Source organism: Lutra lutra, chromosome 12 (genome assembly GCF_902655055.1).
Source record: "Lutra lutra chromosome 12, mLutLut1.2, whole genome shotgun sequence".
NCBI lineage: Eukaryota > Metazoa > Chordata > Mammalia > Carnivora > Mustelidae > Lutra > Lutra lutra.
Window position 1 is genome coordinate 85213100 of NC_062289.1, and position 16132 is coordinate 85229231.

General features: G+C 44.2%; 1 protein-coding gene across 2 annotated transcripts in view; it reads left to right on the forward strand.

Moving 5' to 3' along the window:
• The first annotated feature begins 359 nt into the window (after window positions 1-359).
• The window catches only part of ANAPC5 (anaphase promoting complex subunit 5), a 44522-nt gene continuing 28749 nt past the window's right edge, over window positions 360-16132 (forward strand). The window contains exons 1-5 of one of the 2 annotated variants that reach the window (XM_047697752.1): window positions 360-689; window positions 4538-4617; window positions 5085-5194; window positions 6062-6254; window positions 14877-14943. In XM_047697752.1, coding sequence (XP_047553708.1) covers window positions 483-689; window positions 4538-4617; window positions 5085-5194; window positions 6062-6254; window positions 14877-14943 — 657 coding nt within the window. In that variant the 5' untranslated portion in view covers window positions 360-482. Of the gene's footprint in view, window positions 690-4537; window positions 4618-5084; window positions 5195-6061; window positions 6255-14876; window positions 14944-16132 lie in introns of those variants that run through there. The other variant, XM_047697753.1, reaches the window with a different exon arrangement.

Below are 16132 nucleotides of genomic sequence, written 5' to 3' on the forward strand. Positions count from 1 at the left end.
AACACATACGAATTTTAATGGTGCAAATTTAATTTCGTTGCTTTTAAACAGGATTGTTTCAAAATTCAATTTTAACTGCTTTCAAATCAAACAAATTGGCAGCTCCCCCAACCACCCCAACCAGAGACGTTCAGCTGCGGCCCCCAAGGAATCACCTTCCTTTCACTGTCCCACCCCAAAGCACTCGGGAACTTACTTCTTCCGCTCGAGTTTCTGTAGGGACTCAGTTTTGAGGTGCACCGTCTTTGCCCCATCCCGCGCAGCACCCCTGGATATTCTAATTGGCTGTAGCCCTCCCATGTGCTCTGGTTTACCTTCTCTGATTGGCCAATGGCTTGCCGCGAGGGAGGATACCCGTTTCCTGGGCTAGAGCGGGGTCCTGTGGGGGCCTGAGGAGGGTGGTTCGCTGCTTCTAGCGGGAACCCGGGCGGGGCGGCAGCGCAGTGGAGCGGCCGGGCTCCCAGACTTAGTCCCGGGGCACGATGGCCAGCGTCCACGAGAGCCTTTACTTCAACCCCATGATGACCAATGGGGTGGTGCACGCCAACGTGTTCGGCATCAAGGACTGGGTGACGCCATATAAGATCGCGGTGCTGGTGCTGCTGAACGAGATGGGCCGCACGGGCGAGGGCGCCGTCGGTCTCATGGAGCGGCGGAGGCTCAACCAGCTGCTCCTGCCCCTGCTGCAGGTGAGCGGCCCCCGCCGGCTCCCGCTCATTCAGCAAACCTTCACTGAGCATCTGTGCCGGACACCGCCCTGGGCCTGGGGGCACCAGTGTTCAGGCGACACTCTTGAAGCCCCGGAGGACCTCAAAAAAAGGAGTTAGTACCACCTGCTGATGACGAGTCCTTATTACTCCATCGACCAGGCGCTTTACATGCATTTTTTTTGCCTTCATATTTGTCTCCAGCATTTCTTAGCTGAGCGACAGGGGGAGGAATGCTTTTCCCAGATCCTCCCGTCTTCTAGGGAGAGGGGCTGCACGTAGTCCTGAGTGTTGGAGACGGGTGAATCGAACAGGCTCTCCGAGGACCGCAATTACCTAAAGCGAGCAGCCGACCTTGCACACTTAACTGTTGTTTCAGCCCTTTCCGTGTTTTCTTTCATTTCGCAGACTCAGGGGATAGCAAGTTCCGTAACCTAGTTGGGTCTCTGGTTTCTCTCTGTAAAATGGGGACAGTAAGAGAGACTATGTTTTGGGAGGGTTGTATTAAATTGGACTCTGCTTCACAGTTTGTGGCATATAGTAAAATGATGAGTGTTAGCTGTTTTCCATTTTAGTGTGTTTTCATGGGCCATGCACCTTTTATATCAGTTATGGTTTTTCTCATTTGTTTGTGTGCTTTTATGATTGACTCTCCCCTGTTAGACTGCTATAAGGGCCGTGTTTTGTGCCACTTTTGTTCACTCTTGTTATCCCCAGAGCTTAGTAGAGCACCTAAGTAGAAGTGTGGGATAAGTGAAATGGGATATACCCTCTCGTGGCAGATGGGTGGACTCCTGGGAACGGGGAGGACTTAGGAAGTGGAGAGTTAAGCTGGAACTTGAAGGATGAGTAGTTGTCTATTGAGCAGTGGTGGCAGAAACAAAGATCTGGGGTCCTGGGCCCCCACAACAGCAATATGCTTGATAAAGGGTTTTTGTTTTTTTTTTTAAGATTTATTTATTTGAGATAGAGAACATGTGTACATGCAGGGGGAGGGGGAGAAGGAGAGGGAGAGGGAAAGAATCTCAAGCAGACTCCCAGCTGAGCTTGGAGCCTAATGAAGGGTTCCATCTCAGGACACTGAGATCATGACCTGAGCTGAGACCAGGTCCTCCACTTAACTGACTGAGCCACCCAGGCACCCCTAAATGGCTTTTTTTTTTTTTTAAGATTTTATTTATTTATTTGACAGAGAGAAATCACAAGTAGGCAGAGAGGCAGGCAGAGAGAGAGGAGGAAGCAGGCTCCCTCCTGAGCAGAAAGCCCGATGTGGGGCTGGAACCCAGGACCTGGGATCATGACCTGAGCCAAAGGCAGCGGCTTAACCCACTGAGCCACCCAGGCGCCCCCTTAAATGGCTTTTTAAAAAATACATCACCCAGGGGTGCCTGGGTGGCTCAGTTGGTTAATCATCTGCCTTCCGCTCAGGTCATGATCTCCAGGTCTTGGGATCGAGCCCCACATTGGGCTCCCTGCTCATCAGAGAGTCTCCTCCTCCCTCTCCCTCTGCCTCTCCCCCTGCTTGTGCTCTCTCCATCTTTCTCTCAAATGAATAAATAAAATCTTAAAAAATATATATGTATATATGTTATACATATATATTTTATATACATATGTAGCCACATATATATGTATATATATATATCATCCATATTAGTTGGGGGAGGGTACTGCGGACACAGATTAAGTGGCTTACCCAGTTGGTTGAATACAAGAATGGGGTCTCCATTACTTGTAGCTCCCAGTCCTAGCCACATTACTGTTATTACAAGTGTATTTTCCCCATTATTGAAATAAAAGTCATTATATTGTAAGATTCAGTAATAGAAGAAAGAAACAAAACAGTACTTGTGTTTTAGCTCACATCTCTCTGCCTTTGTTCATGCTGTTTTTTCTATCTTAAATGATCCTTTGTGGTTCTTTGGTTCTTGTGGTTCTAACGTTCCAATCAGACTCCCAATTCCTTTGCTTAATGTTTGGCTTTAAGCATTAGTTAATTTTTATTTTATTTTTTTTTAAATAGTTTTTTTTTTAAAGATTTTATTTATTTATTTGACAGAGAGATCACAAATCTCTCTGAGAGGCAGGCAGAGAGAGAGAGAGGGAAGCAGGCTCCCTGGTGAGCAGAGAGCCCGATGCGGGACTCGATCCCAGGACCCTGAGATCACGACCCGAGCCGAAGGCAGTGGCTCAACCCACTGAGCCACCCAGGCGACCCATTAGTTAATTTTTAAAAACCAGTTAACTTTTAATTACTCAACTAATATACAAAAATTTATTTATTTTTTTTTAAAAAGATTTTATTTATTTATTTGACAGAGAGAGATCACAGGTAGGCAGAAAGGCAGGCAGAGAGAGAGAGAGAGGGAAGCAGGCTCTCTGCTCATCAGGGAGCCCGATGCGGGACTCGATCCCAGGACCCTGAGATCATGACCTGAGCCGAAGGCAGTGGCTTAACCCACTGAGCCACCCAGGCGCCCTACAAAAATTTATTGTAAAAACTTCAGCTGATACTAAAATTAATGGAGTGAAAGGTTATGGTTCTTCATGTCATCTGGTCCTTTTGCCTTTCAGAGATTATCACTGTTAATGTTCGCTCATTCAACTATTCATGGAGTCACAGGTCAGAATAGAGCTTTCTAGACATTTTTTTAAATCCATGTGTATATAAATAGGTAGAAGCATATGATTGTAAGGATATATTTGTATCCTTTTAATTTTGCTTGAATTAAAAAAATTTTTTTTACAAAAATAAAATTCTATTCTATAGCTTGCTCCTTTCACTTAACCAGTCTTGGAGAGCTTTCCATGTCAGCACATTTGAATAGAGCCATCTAATTATTTTTAACAGCTGCATTGTTTTCCCCAATAAGGAAAGAAATATAACTCCTAATTTTAATGTTAAAATAAGTTTATAGGGGCACCTGGGTGGCTCAGTGGGTTAAGCCTCTGCCTTCAGCTAGGGTCATGATGCTGGGATTGAGCCCCACTTTGGGCTCTCTGCTCACGGGGAGCCTGCATCCCCCCACCCCCGCCTGTCTTTCTCTCTACTTGTGATCTCTCTCTCTCTGTCAAATAAATAAATAAAATCTTTTTAAAAAGTTTATAACTTATTATAAGTTATGGATTAACTATTGATGGACTTACAGGTTCTTTTCAGTTTTTCTTCATTTCAAACAACGCAAGCCAAACATACTTTCCCCAGAAGTGGAATTGCTTTCCACGTCTAAAACTGGCATATATAGTGTCAGCTTACTCTCCAAAAAAGATTCAGTGTTTGGTTTTAAACCTCAGATCGTAATCTTCTTGACAGCCAAGGATGCATACTCTTTGTCTCTACTGGTACCTTTTATGGACTTGGGCACATAGTGTCTGCCTACTTCACAAGGTTTTGGGAAGGATCAAATGAAATTATGTTTGTGAAAAATAGGACACCTGTGTTTGAATAATCTTTTCCAGTTTACAAAGCACTTTTCCTTTTCTTACTCTTTCTCTGTCAGGAACAAGGGAGATGGTTACGATTATCTACATTTTACTGATGAAGGAAACTAGCTTTGCCATGATTACAAAATAGGAAGGAAGGGCCGGTCCTTGGACTACAGAGTCTATGCTTTGTTTCCATTTTAAACCTTTCCTCCGATGAACTGAGAGTGCTTTGCAAATGTGATGTATTCCTTTAGCATTTTATAGATTGGTTATTTTTGTGATTTGAAATTTCACATTTGGAATACCTGTTAAAGCAGAGGGGTTGATAAATGAATTCATGTTTACTATTTACCATTTTCCAGCTCTTAAAATTTATCTATAACCTCCCTGTCATCTTTATCCAGGGCCCAGATATTACACTGTCTAAACTGTACAAGTTAATTGAAGAATCTTGTCCCCAGCTGGCAAATTCAGTACAGATCAGGTGAGCTTTCTTTCCTTCTGTATATGTGAAAATACGTTTATGTAGATGAAAATTAGAAAAATGCACAAGATAATGAATTCTCTAAAAATATATCTTTGTTACTCTCAGTTTTCCTAAGTACTTTACTTCTCTTTTTGAAAAGTGGTTAACATTAAACATACTGTTTCAAAATTTATTTTTCTGTACAGATCTACCTTATTCTTCTTAGTCGTTGCGGAGAATTACATTTTTGCTGGCTGATCTGTTATTTTGACACATTTTATGATCAAGAAAACATGAGCAGTGATGCTTTTTAGAATAATGAGAGTGACATTTTGGATTGTCAAGTTTGTTTTATGTGCCACCATTTTATATGAATATCTAATTTGCTTTTAAAATAGATTTATTGGGTATAACTGTGGAATGTGAAACATGAGAGGATGTTCAGAGGGACTTCCTAAAATACGCACCTCAATTTTCTCATTCAGAATCAAACTGATGGCTGAAGGCGAATTGAAGGATATGGAACAATTTTTTGATGACCTTTCAGATTCTTTTTCTGGAACTGAACCAGAGGTTCACAAAACGAGTGTAGTAGGTATGACGCTCTTTTAAGGAGAGCAGAGAATGTTTTCATTGAAGTGAGCAGCTTTCTGAATCACATCTATCATGACTCTGCCATTTCTGAACAAACACGGTGGGGGTGTTGGACATGTTTTAGTTGTTATTTCTTGCCTTGCCATTGTATCCTATGTTTATGTAACTGTCTTGTGGAAAAGCATCTTCTGTTTTGTCTGTAATAGTCCCAACTATTAGCCTGGTCCTGGGGCCTTTTAGGGTTTCAGAGCTGTTTCTCATAGTTCTCTGGATTCCTTGTCTGCACTGTATGGCTCTAAGTCAGGGTCACTATTTAAACTTTTATGAACAGAGGTGAAGTGAGACTATATCATTGCTATAGTTAATAAGGTGCATACATGAAATTTCTTGAGGCTTGTCTGTTAGGCTTATACCCATACTTCATTCGGCTTTTTTGTGGGGTAGTTTTTATGTTATTCAACATCAGCTATTACATGATCTCCCGTGTGCCAGGATCTGGACTTACAGGATAGATAGGGACCTTCCTCTTGTGGAGATCGTATGCTGGTAGGGTGGGGCCAGATGGTGACAAGTGAACAAGTAAATAACATAATTTCACATAGTTCCAGTAGCCACGAGAAAACATTTTGGATGGCGAAAGATGATAGGGTGTGGGGGCAGAGGGGTGAGTGAGGTGGGGACTGAACCCTGTATAAGACGAGGAAACCAGTTTTGTGAAAGACGGGGAAAGAACATTCTGGGAGGAGGGAATAGCAATTGCAAGTGTCTCTTTTTGATTCTTTTGAAGGCAGAGTTCAAGAAGCAGTATCAACGCCGTGTAGCCTGGATTTTAGTTAACGCCTTCTCCTGTGTATGTCGTATTTTCTAGGTTTATTTCTGCGCCATATGATCTTGGCCTACAGTAAGCTTTCTTTCAGTCAAGTGTTTAAACTGTACACCGCCCTTCAACAGTACTTCCAGAATGGCGAGAAAAAGACAGTGGAGGATGCCGACATGGAACTGACCAACAGAGAGGAGGGCGAAAGAAAAATGGAAAAAGAAGAACTTGATGTGTCTATACGGTAATTTGGGGTTTTTCGGGTAGACATCCCTTTCCTGTGAAATAGTATAATTGCAGGCATAGTAAATCCTCATTCATTCAGAGCTCACGTGCTGCCCGCTGTCTTTTTGCCCCTTTAGGTCCAAGAAGTTGACCTGGATGGGCTGCATCAGTGGGCTTCTTGCCTTCTGATGTCTGACTGGGAGGCAGTCGTGGGCCGAGGAGAGTGGGGTCAGGTTGTTGATCCGCTGGCTCCCTTCCTTCGGGGCCATGGTGGACTGTCTGTGGGGTCACAGTTTCTATCAGGTGGTCCTCTCTGCGTTCTTATGGGGTCCGGGAACTAGGAAGAGGTTCCCAGGCCTGGGGTGTCAGGTTCTCCACTCCCACTCACCAGCCTTGGGAACTGTATTGTCCCTTATGGCTTCTCTGTCTCCTGCCCGGAGTTTTATAAGTGGTCCTTTATTAAACTCTTCTCAAATCGCCCCATCTCAATGTGCCATTTGTTTCCTGCTGGGACCCTCCTGGACCGATAGTGTTCCTTATGTCAGAGTGAGTTAAGAGTTGATTAATTCAGTGAAAATGTATGGCGTGCCTATTAAAGTTTAAGCACAGGAGATGGCGTGCCACTGGTCACCTAGTTGTTGAAGCTCAGAACCTCAGTGTCCTTGGTTCCCCCTCTCTGTCACCCTGACAGCCAGTCCCTCAGCCCAGGCACTTGTTCCTCCATGACAGTTTGGACTTAGTTCACTTGTCTCCATTGCCACTGCTGCCCCTGCAGCCCCAGCACCGCGTCTCCACTAGGGCTAGACTTCTCTGGCCTCCCCACTGGCCTCCTTGCCTCCGCTCTTGTCTCCCTGCAATGTTTTTCATGCAGCATCCAAGGGAACCCCTGTGCATGTAAACCATACCCTTCTGCCCCAAACGTACAGCGACTGTTGTTGGCGTTCAGACCAGAATCCCAGCCTAGAGGCTATGTGTTCTGCCCCTGTAACCCTCCCCGCCTCTTTCTCCTCACTCTCCCCTACGCTCTCCACGGTTCAGCAGCTCGGCCTGCTTTCAGCTCTGCGAATACTCCACGCTGACTTCAGCTCCAGCTCTGGCGTCGTCACACAGGCCTTCCCTAAAACACATCTCTGGAGTAATCTCCATTCCAAATACTTCTGGCTTCTTTAGTTCCTTCAGGGCTCTCCTCACGGAGTAACTTTTCACATTTATTTGCTTACTCCGTTGTATCTGTCTTCTGCCTTGGCACCCCTTCAGATCTAAGACCCCTGTCTGTCTTGCTTCGGGGCATCTTTCCCAGTGCTTCGTGTAGTGCCTGCCTCACAGAATGTGTTGGTGGATATGTGCTGGATGAGTGACTGCAGAAAATCAACACACACAGCCTGTTGCCCGCACTGCCCAGTGGTCCCTAAAGCGCTTTTTACTGACTTCCTTAACTTCGCTCCCTCACTTCCCCTCCCTCCAGCTGTTACCTGGGATCACCTTCCAAGTAAACTACTGCCGTGGGAGAGAAGGATACACACGTGCATATATACGTGTACAGTATATGCCATACATGTGTATATATGGGTATGGTATAAGCCATATACGTGTATATGTGTGTGTGTATACGTGTACAGTATATACCATGTCTGATCTCGAGGAGCCCACAGTGTGGTGAGGACGACTGACATCACAGATCATCACACTGCAGTGTGCTCAGAGCTCTGATTTAAGTAAGCCTCGCCTGCCCTGAGGAGGCCGGCTAACCACTGTCGGGGAATGGGTGGTTCCTGAGAGTGGCCTTTGTTGATTCCGTGATTTGTTGAGCACATACTGGGCACAAGAGCTTATATACCATTAAATACTTCCAACGCCTCGCTCACTTAGAGTTGCTGACAAATGCCTCTCATGTAGTGGAGGCAGAACAGTGTAGGCTTGAGTCTGGCTCTGGTGACAGACTGCTGGCTTAGGGTTTCGGCTCCTCCACTTATCCTCTGTGTGACTCTGGACCAGTTACTCACCCTCTCTCTCCGTGCCTCAGCGTCCTCATCTGCAAAACGGGGCATCCTGAGGGGTGTTGCGAACATTAAACGTCAGATCCATGTAAGTGTTCGGAACTATGCCTGGCATGTAGTAAACGGCCAGTGAATACTGGCGCTCTTTTTCTCTAGTTTCTCTTTTAGCTCAGCTGCCTCAGGAGTGCATCCAGGCCGCAGGGTCGTCCTTGTTCTGGCTACTTTATCTACTTCAGGTTGCAGAATGTCACTTCCTGCGTTAAAGTTCAGACTTATTTTGGTTTGCCTGTCTCCTAAATCAATCCTATGTCTAACTGCATCGTTTTGCTTTTATCCTATTCTAAGAACTCATCTTTGTGTGACCCAGTGTATTTACTAGGAAGGTGTATCGTTTCATGTCAATCATGATGTTGCACACCTGAAACTAATGTCACATTGTGCACACTATACTCAAACAAAGAAAAAGAAAAAAAAGGAGAAAAAAGTCTACAGTGAATTGCAATGTATAAAAACTTTTTTTAGGGGCGCCTGGGTGGCTTAGTGGGTTAAAGCCTCTGCCTTCAGCTCAGTTTATGATCTCAGGGTCCTGGGATCGAGCCCCGCATCAGGCTCTCTGCTCAGCGGGGAGCCTGCTTCCCTTCCTCTCTCTCTGCCTGCCTCTCGACTACTTGTGATCTCTGTCAAATAAATAAAATCTTTAAAAAATTTTTTTAAATATATTTTTAAAAGATTTTTATTTACTTATTTATTTGACAGAAAGAGATCATAAGCAGGCAGAGAGGCAGGTAGAGAGGGTAAGCAGAGAGCCCGACGTGGGGCTGGATCCCAGGACCCTGGGATCATGACCTGAGCCGAAGGCAGAGGCTTTAACCCACTGAGCCACCCAGGCGCCCACTGCAAAAAACTTTTTTTTAAAAATAGGGGTGAAGAATTTTAAACCATAAGAACTGAGAATCAAATTGCATATATATTACCATTTTATGTCTTCCCAGCGATAAATCAGGAATGTTTTTTCACTTAAAATATACAATATGCAGAATGCTCTGTAATGGTTAAAAAATGTATACCAATGTAAATTTTCATAATTTTCCAGTAAGTGACATTTCTGGACCAAAAAAAAAAGGTGTATGTATAGTTCGAGAAGATAGTGTACATATAGTAACTGAATTTTGTCACTGAAATTAAAGAGATACACTATTTAAATATTTTTCTTGGGGTGCCTGGGTGGCTCAGTGGGTTAAAGCCTCTGCCTTCAGCTTGGGTCATGATCTCAGGGCCCTGGGATTGAGCCCTGCATCGGGCTCTCTGCTCAGCAGGGAGCCTGTTTCCCTCTCACTCTCTGCCTGCCTCTCTGCCTACTTGTGATCTCTCTGTCAAATAAATTTTTAAAAATCTTAAAAATAAATAAATAAATATTTTTCTCGGTTATCACAGTTTTTTGTCAACAAAGAAATGGTTTTACTTGTAATAAGATTTTATTTTATAGAATATATTTACATTAAAAAAAGAAAGAATATATTTACATTCATTTCTTGGTTCTTTTAAAGAGGAAAATTTCATTTTTTGTGATCTTTTCTAATGTTTTATTACATTATGAAAAGCTTCTTAATTTAGCTCTTTTATTTTTCCTTTCTTTCTGTTTGCTTTCTTTCTTTTTTTTTTTTTTTTCATTATTGGAATGTTTTCAGGTCTCTTTTCTTCAGGAAAGTTATTTTTCTTGCCCTGGATATTTGTTTTAAAATTAGAAAGGAGTGGGGCACCTGAGTGGCTCATTCCGTCAAATGTCCGACTCGATCTCAGCTCAGGTCTTAATCTCAGAGTCGTGAGTCCAGCCCCACATTGGGCTCCACGCTGCGTGGCGTGGAGCCTATATGAAATAAATAAATAAATAATAAAACAAATTAAAAAGGGGAAAGAAATATTGCATAGCTTGCAAATCTCCCATCCCACAGTGAAATTATTCTTATCTGGAAGGAGAAACCCAACCGCTAATTAATTGATTTTTCCCCCACTGTTAGTTTAGAAGAGAGGGAAGAATTATTTAGTCCACGGATGTTTATCATTTATCAAAAAAACCCCATCACAGAGGAGAGGGCACACTGAAATTGAGCCTATGTTTCATTTGCCGGCAGTTGCCAAGTGCCTGCTGTCAGGAGCCGGCTGATAGGATTAGCCGGCGTGAGTCTGCCACGGAGGCTCCTGGTCTGCAGGCTGCTGTAATTACAGCTTCCCTGTGCTCCTAAAAGGACCTAACAGAAGTAGAAATTCTCTGGTATTTCTTCCCTTGCCAGTGATTTAATATAAATCTCCCAGGCTCATTAATTTATTCAATAAATACTTCCTGAGTGCTTCCTGTGTACCAGATACCATGGTAAGAGGCTGTGTTGTCACCAAGGGGAGAGGGCCCTGTCCTCATGGAGTCCTGTGCGGAGGGTCAGAAAATAGAGAGGCAACAGATCAGTAATGTAGTTTCAGAGCAAGGCATTGCCGTCGAGAGGAAATGGAACCCTCAGGTAGAGGGTAGAGAGAGAGTAACTGGGGTCCGGCTGAGGAGGGGCCCCTCAGACCCAGAACCGGGTGATGAAGGAGCCAGGAGAAATTGCCAGAGCACACGGCATACACCCTGCTTCCGAGACAAGGCAAGCCACATGTTGGAGGCACAGATGGAGGACAGTGTGGCTCGGGGAGAGGGGCTGCTTCATGCCCTCTGTTCACCTCAGAAGGGTGAGGTCCTCGCTTCCTCCTTGAATGTTTAATAACTGTTCCTGTCCCAGTCCCTCGCTGCCCCTGCTTCTGTCAATATCTTGCTCAGAAACCTTGAAGGATTTCACAGTCTCCCCAGCTGGTGTTCAAGGCCTTCCACAGTTGACCTTTCTGACATTACTTGCAGTTTCTCAGCTTGGATCCTTTATCCTGGTCCTGGTCTTGTCCTTTGTTTCCCTTTCTTGGAACACCTTCTTCATCATCATTTTCTCTGCTCCTTCCCAGCTTGCAAGTGATTCTCCCCATTTCTCAGTACAGAGTTCATAGTCACATTTGGCATTTATCGCTTACTGCTGTCTTCTCACCTGGGTGAGTCTCAGCCTTCCCCAGGACTGTAAGCCTGTTAACACATTGTGTGTCCTCCTGCACCTAGACCGGCGTTTTCTGCATTGCAAATATTCAAAAACAAAAAATAAAATCTTTGTTGATTGATTAATGTCATATTTTCAAAATTTCAATGCAGTGGTAGATTTAAGACTTTAAGAGGAATTTCCAGACTCCTGAGAGTCTCACAAATGCCATATACTATGTCCATATTAGAAACGTACATTTTTCCAACTTTTTTTTTTTTTAAGATTTTATTTATTTATTTGACAGAGAGAAATCACAAGTAGGCAGAGAGGCAGGCAGAGAGAGAGGAGGAAGCAGGCTCCCTGCTGAGCAGAAAGCCCCATGTGGGGCTTGAACCCAGGACCTGGGATCATGACCTGAGCCGAAGGCAGCGGCTTAACCCACTGAGCCACCCAGGCGCCCCGATTTTTCCAACTTTTGAGTGCAGTTTTATAAGGTTCATGGACTTAAATAAAGCCCATCCACGAACCCAGCTTAAGTGCCCTTGATTTCTAGCACTAGTAAGTCTAAAATTCTGTCTCAGCTAATAATTGGGTTTATAAGCAAGGTATACTTGAGCCCTTTTCCCAAATGGGTAGCCTTTTTCCTAAACTGAATACCTCTGTGGCTTCTCACAAGTTACTTTCTTCTGCACGTATGTGTGGGGCCCTGAGGAAATAGGAGGAGTCATTGAAGGATGGTTTGGGCCATGGTGTCTTTACTTGCTCTCCCCAAGATGGTTCATGTCAGCTATGATTGCCACTGTGGAGGCCAGAACTGAATTCGATCTTTATTTGTGGGGACTGTACTTCCTTCTTTACAGAATCGGTTTACAGGGGCACCTGGGTGGCTCAGTCAGTTAGGTGGCTGCTTTTGGCTCGATCGTGGTCCCAGGGTCCTGGGATGGAGCCCTGTGTCAGGCTCCCTGTTTAGAGGGGAACCTGTTTCTCCCTCTCCCTCCGCCTGCTGCTCCCCCTGCTTGTACTCTCTCTCTATGTCAAATAAATAAATAAAATCTTAAAAAAAAAAAAAAAAAGAATCCGTTTGCATGATGCTGATTTTCTCTGTGCTCTACTGACTGAGCCGGCCAGGTGCCCTGATCGTTGTGGACTTTAGAGGCGGATGGGACCAGTATTGTGTGTCCAGTTTCATTCAGATGAATTCAACATTCATTCACTCTTACCTATCTCTAGCCTTTTTTTTTTTTAAGAGTTTATTTGTCAGAGAGAGAAAACACGAGAGAGGGGAGGGTCAGAGGGAGAAGCAGACTCCCCGCTATGTGGGGAGCCCGATGCGGGTCTTGATCCCAGGACCCTGGGATCATGAGCTGAAGGCAGACACTTAACCAAACGAGCCACCCAGGTGCCCTGTCACTAGCCTTTCTGTGTGTAGCCATGTTTCTTCCAAGCCTTGGGTTTACCTTGGTTACGAGATATGTTAAGAGAAAAGGACTCCTTACTGCCCAGTAACTGTTTTCCGTTAGAGAACTTGGCCTGCGGATTCGTTTTCCATTTCCTTCCAGGTCACTGTTGTGTCACTGATCTTTGTTAGACCTGGGTTGGGGCTTTCTCTTGGCCGCTGCAATGGTTGCAGAATCTGATACACAGCCTTAGGGATTGTTAGGTAATATTTATCAGAAATGAAGCCAGGAGAATATTAGAACAGTACCTCCTGAAGTGTTTTCCGTGGAACACTTGTGCTTCTTGAAAGTTTTGAGGAAAGGATTCTTTGTTCAATGAGTTTGCTCAGTGGTACATTAAACAAAAGTAAAGTTTCTTTCTGTTGGATTTCTCTCACCTGCGTCATGAATCTCCAAGCAAGATAGAGTGTGTAACGTTCCCCAAATTATGTAACCTCAGAAGCATTTTCTTTCAGAATATCCATTCACATATCATTTACACAAAAGTTGGAGAACTGCTATATTAGATGCAGAGTGCATCTAACGAGAGCATTCTTTATGAGTAAATATTGATTTTTATACTTCCTATCATCCTATACAGGAGTCCATTTCTTCAGAGTCTCGGGGCAAAAGGGTGTTATTACTCATACTTTGGTGTCAAAATAAGGCTTCACTGTTGTGCATGTGTAGATTTCTCAAGCCCAGGTTTACATCCTTATATTCCTTGTCTGTTAATTCTGTATAATGTAAATTTCTAGGGAGATATTTCTTAGCAGAAGCCACCTCTTTCCTGCTCTTTTTTTTTTTTAAGATTTTATTTATTTATTTGACAGAGAGAGATCACAAGTAGACGGAGAGGCAGGCAGAGAGAGAGAGAGGGAAGCAGGCTCCCTGCTGAGCAGAGAGCCCGATGCGGGACTCGATCCCAGGACCCTGAGATCATGACCTGAGCTGAAGGCAGCGGCTTAACCCACTGAGCCACCCAGGCGCCCTCTTTCCTGCTCTTGAATATACCACATCTTGTATCTGTAGCAAGGAGATAGAAACTCTTCATTCATTCATTCTGCAAACTCTCAGTGCCCGTTTTGTTCCTAGACATGGTGCTCAGAATTGGCATCCAGCGGCAAGTAAGAGCAGGCAGGTGTGGCGATGCATCGGCGCTGTACTCAGCCTCTCTAGGAGATGGTGGGAGCTTAGTGGGAGGCGTCATCAGAGATTCTTGGAGGACATGACACTTGAGTCAGTCTTGAATGATGGATGGGGTACTGCAGTCCAACAGCGGGTGGGACAGTGGGCCCTGCAGGCTGAGGAAGCAGTGGGGGCATCTTGGCACATAGGAGATCTATGAAGTCAGGGCGGGGGTATGGGTGAGAAAGAAAAGGCTTAGGATTGAGTTGTGGCTAGGACCACTCATGGAGCATTGCGCCTGCCCTGCTAAGTAGCGTAGACTTTATTCTGGAAGCTGGGGGGTACCACTCAAGGGCTTTAAATCAGGCATACCATGAGAGATGTATATGATGGAAAGATCCCACTATATAGAACTTAGGTCTATAACTCTCCACAATTATATTGTGCAAACTGTGGCAGGTCATTCCACATCCACATCACTTTTTGTGGATGTTTTTTCTATTTCTTTTTTTTTTTTTTAAGATTTTATTTATTTATTTGACAGAGAGAGATCACCAGTAGGCAGAGAGGCAGGCAGAGAGAGAGAGGAGGAAGCAGGCTCCTTGCTGAGCAGAGAGCCGGATGTGGGGCTCGATCCCAGGACCCTGGGATCATGACCCGAGCCGAAAGCAGAGGTTTTAACCCACTGAGCCACCCAGGCGCCCCGTTTTTTCTATTTCTGAGAGGAGAGAATTAATTGTAAAGGTTTTTGAGCTCTTCTAATGAAGTTATTGACTTCGTCAGCCTCACCATTCTTGCTGTTGTGTAATTCTTTTTTGTTTGCTTGTTTGACTCTTTTAGTTTTTATTTTAATTCCCAGTTGGTTACCATACAGTGTCATACTAGTTTCAGGTGTACGATACAGTGGGTTCAGACTTCATATGAAACCCAGTGCTCACGACACGAGCACTCTTTGGTCCCCATCACCTGGTTCTTCCATTCCCGTGGTATAATTCCTTAGTAGTTTTGTTTTATTTTCTTCCAGAGAAGAGGAGGTATCTTGCAGTGGGCCTCTCTCCCAAAAACAAGCAGAATTTTTTCTTTCTCAACAGGTATGTTAATTCTGTTATTTATCCCAAACTTTTATTTTTTTTTTATTTTTAAAAAGATTTTATTTATTTATGGGGGGGCCACAAGCAGAGGGAGAAGCAGGCTCCCCACTGAGTAGGGGGCCTGACACGGACTCGATCCCAGGACCCTGGGATCATGACCTGAGCTGAAGACAGATGCTTAACTAACTGAGCCACCCAGGTGCCTCTATCATAAACTTTTATTATTTATTTATTTATTTTAAAGATTTTATTTACTTATTTGACAGACAGTGAGAGAGGGAGCACAGGCAGGGGGAGTCGGAGAGGGAGAAGCAAGCTTCCTGAGGAGCAAGGAGCCTGATGTGGGACTCGATCCCACTACCCTGGGATCATGACCTGAGCCAAAAGCAGACGCTGAACAACTGAGCCACCCATACACCCCATAACTTTTAATCACAAATCCTGTGGAGGGATACCTGGGTGACTCTTGGTTAAGCATACAACTCTTAATTTTTGGCTTTTGTCATGATCTTCGGGTTGTGGGATCAAGCCCTACAGCAGGCTCCACACTCAGCAGGGAGTCTGCTGGAGAGTCTCTCTCTCTCTCTCTCCCTCTCCCCTTACCTCTCCCCCTGCTCTCTCCCTCTCTTAAATAAATAAATAAATAAATAAAATCTTTAATAAGTAAAAACAAGTCTTGTGGCATTATATGTCATCACATGTGCCTATCTTGTTAGTAGGTTTATTAGTGAATCTGCATTATTCCTTTGTCCTCTGTCCTCTTTTCTTCACTAACAATACAGTGTGATTATGTGTTCTTTATGATTTTGTGTGTGATTTTCTTTTATTTTTTTAAAGATTTTGTTTATTCATTTGGCAGGGGGAGAGAGAGAGATCACAAGTAGGCAGAGAGGCAGGCAGAGAGAGAAGGGGAAGCAGGCTCCCTGTTGAGCAGAGAGCCCGATGGGAGGCTCGATCCCAGGACCCTGAGATCATGACCTGATCCGAAGGCAGAGGCTTAACTGACTGAGCCACCCAGGCGCCCCTCTTTTTCAGTCTTTTTTAAAACGATATCATTTTTTAAGTAATCTCTACACGCAACATGAGGCTTGAACTTAAAACCTCAAGATCAAGAGTCGAATGCTCTACTGACTGAGCCAGTCAAGTGCCCCATGATTTTCTTTTTCTTTTTTTCTCTCTCTTTTTTTTA